The sequence below is a fragment of the Helianthus annuus genome, chromosome 15 (genome assembly GCF_002127325.2).
Source record: "Helianthus annuus cultivar XRQ/B chromosome 15, HanXRQr2.0-SUNRISE, whole genome shotgun sequence".
Classification (NCBI taxonomy): Eukaryota; Viridiplantae; Streptophyta; class Magnoliopsida; order Asterales; family Asteraceae; genus Helianthus; species Helianthus annuus.
The window spans coordinates 34,653,472-34,656,611 of NC_035447.2; the positions used below are offsets into that span (position 1 = coordinate 34,653,472).

Below are 3,140 nucleotides of genomic sequence, written 5' to 3' on the forward strand. Positions count from 1 at the left end.
GATCACGGGTGTCGTACAAACAACAACGGGAAATTTGGTACCTATACCCAGTATTACCACGGGTTTCATACGAACAACATTATTAACATACAACTTTTTTGGTTGATTTTCTTTCGATTATTTTTTACTGTTTTTTACATTTTCTTTTTATTCTTGTTAGTGGTTCCGTGTGCAACGCGCTCGTAGTGATTTCAAAACACATGTAAACACAGATTAAATAACAAAATAAGTTCGCCGTAACGCAGCTAGAGTGATAAACCTAGTTAAATATGATGATTAACAGAAACTTCATTACAAGAATTCTTTTTTTTTTTTAACGGCAAAAAGATAATCTCATTCATCACCAAAATAGTTTGATACAGACTACATGGTTAGTAAGCAACTAAGCCAATCACCCAATACTTACAAAAAATAGAAAAAATCACCAAACTACCGATAAGAAATATGGATAAAACATACATACGATCAACTTTCCATATCAAACCGCACTCATTTATTCCATTCCATTTGGTGGGCTTCGCTCTCCCTTTGATCCATACAAAGGTTGTTGCTTGCATCTCACCCAAAATAGCATCTATATTGATTCTTTTCCGGAGAAAATACATTCATTCCTCGCTTTCCAAATCCCCCAATATGTTGCAAAAACGATGAGTTGAACATATCGCCTTTTCGATTCTTACATAGCCGCTTTTTTGTGATATTCCAATAATTCTTTCATTGTAAATGCAAAGATTTGTTGAGTTCTACACCACATACTTACTTTATGGCATAGAACTACCGACACGTAGCATCCCGTGAATAGGTGATCCGCGTACTCGTCTTGTCCGCCACATAATTTGCATGTATCGATCCCGAAGTTGTTTGTGATCACTGATCACTTGTACAAGGCCTATTAAAAGCAAGAAAAAGAAGGCCATGAAGCATCAAAACAAAGTCAGATAAAATAACCTCATGGCATTAGTAAACATCCTACATATGGCTACTGGCCATGAAGATTCAAGCTATGCCAAGAACTCCCTTCTTCAGGTCTCTCTTATTATCTATGTACATTATTATACACATGCATATCCATAGCCCTCCACCATTAATATGTACAACACATAGCTTTTGCATTTAACAATGGCGTCTCAACTAATGCTTTTGTTCTTATTTCTTTTCCAGGAAACTGTTATACAAAAAGCGATACCATGTCTTAATCATACAATCAAGGGTATTGCAAGCCGTGATATCTTTTTAGACGGTTGTTTCAAGATTGCAGATTTAGGATGCGGCTCTAGTAGAAACACGCTCTTGGTTGCATCTAATATAATTGATATAGTCATTGAGGTCTGCAAAGAAAATAACCATAAACCACCACAGTTTCAAGTATGCTTAAATGACCTATTTGGTAATGATTTCAATAACCTTTTCAAATTATTACCCGAATTTTATGCAAAGCTGAAGAGGGAGAAGGGAGAAAACGTTGGCCCTTGTATTGTTTCAGCCGTTCCTGGTTCCTTTTACGGTAGACTTTTTCCGGACAAAAGTTTGCACCTTGTCCACTCCTCTTTTAGTGTTCATTGGCTTTCTCAGGTTCGTGAGATAGCCTAACTTTACCCTTTTACATGTATTTGAAAAGATAATAGTTAATGAACCCAACATTATATACAAACTGTTCATGCTATCCATTCATTTGTGGTAGGTACCTGAAGGCATAGAAAACAACACATTAAATATATACCCAGCGAAAACAAGTCCTCCAAATGTCTTCCAAGCATATGCAAAGCAATTTCGTATCGACTTCACGAATTTTCTAAAATTGCGTTCCAAGGAAATAGTACGTGGTGGATGCATGATTTTAACATTTTTAGGTCGAAGTATTGCTGATCCAACTAGTGATGACAATTGCAGTCTCTGGGAGCAACTTGCACAGTCACTTCAGGACATGGTCAAAGAGGTATACGTTAATTACACTCAAAATAACGAAGAATAATTTGCTTACAACTAACTTCTACTTATTATGATTTGCTTCAGGGATTGGTTCGAGAATCCAATCTTAATTCATTCAATTTGCCACTTTATTATCCATGTGTGGATGAAGTTAGGGATGCTATTAAAAATGAGGGATCTTTTTCTCTTGATAACTTGACTGTTTTTCAAGTTAACTGGGACCCACAAGACACAGATTACACAAATACAAACGATTCGATTGACCTCGGCGAAAAGCACGGTAGGAACACAGCCAAACATATCAGAGCGGTTACAGAACCGTTATTGACGTCTCATTTTGGGAACTCCATAAATGTCGTTGCGCTGTTTAAGAAGTTTGAGAAGCATTTGGCAGAACATCTCGCTAACAAGAAAACAAGATACTTCAACATACTAATTTCATTGACTAAAAATGAATAGTTTAGTGTAAGTATCATTGTAATGTTTAATTTAAGTTTTTCAGCATCTAAGTACGTGGTTTATTCAATGTATTACAGTAAGTTTGAGGGGCAAGTTTTAGAAGTCGAAATTAAGGTTTTGCATATAGACAAAAACTGGTTACTCAAATATATATAAAAAAATTGTCAATGATGAATCCGTGAATCAAATCTATTGGGGCCAAATAATCCAACATAAGTCAAAAATAGTAACTACTTTTCAAAAAAGTCAAAAATAGTAACTAATCACATGAGCGAGAATGGCAGTTGGAACAAAAATGTAAATGAATTTGGTTATTAAAAAAATGTAAAATATGATGATGAGTTGGAAATCTAAGTATTTTCGTGCGGAACACCATCCCGCCCCCCCCCCCCCCCCTCCCCCTCCTCTCCGTCGGCAACTTGACGTTGGAGGCAATCCAAAAACTGTGGGCCCCATACCATGGTTACCGTTAAATAAAAAATTTAATTTACCATTTTTACAAACAAAAGCAATGGTCATAATCCCCAAAATATATAATTTTCAAACATTTTTCACCTCCATTCACCATTTTAACCCATTTTTCTCATCTCTCTACCTTTATTTTTTATACAACATCTTCCACTTTTATAAACTTAAATTCTACCATGGATCCCTTCAACAATCCGAATGTCCCCAACAACCTGAACAATCCCAATAACCCGACGCAACCAAATGTTTTCTCGGTTCCGGGATATTATCCGACGATCGAACCG

At 36.1% G+C, this 3,140-nt stretch overlaps 1 protein-coding gene across 1 annotated transcript; it reads left to right on the forward strand.

Moving 5' to 3' along the window:
- Window positions 1-678: 678 nt before the first annotated feature.
- Window positions 679-2,561, forward strand: LOC110911355 (benzoate carboxyl methyltransferase). The gene is made up of 4 exons (XM_022155963.2): window positions 679-1,026; window positions 1,162-1,572; window positions 1,682-1,936; window positions 2,014-2,561. Exons 1-4 carry the CDS (start codon window positions 952-954, stop codon window positions 2,386-2,388), a joined length of 1,116 nt encoding a protein of 371 aa, XP_022011655.1. The 5' UTR covers window positions 679-951; the 3' UTR covers window positions 2,389-2,561.
- Window positions 2,562-3,140: the final 579 nt, after the last annotated feature.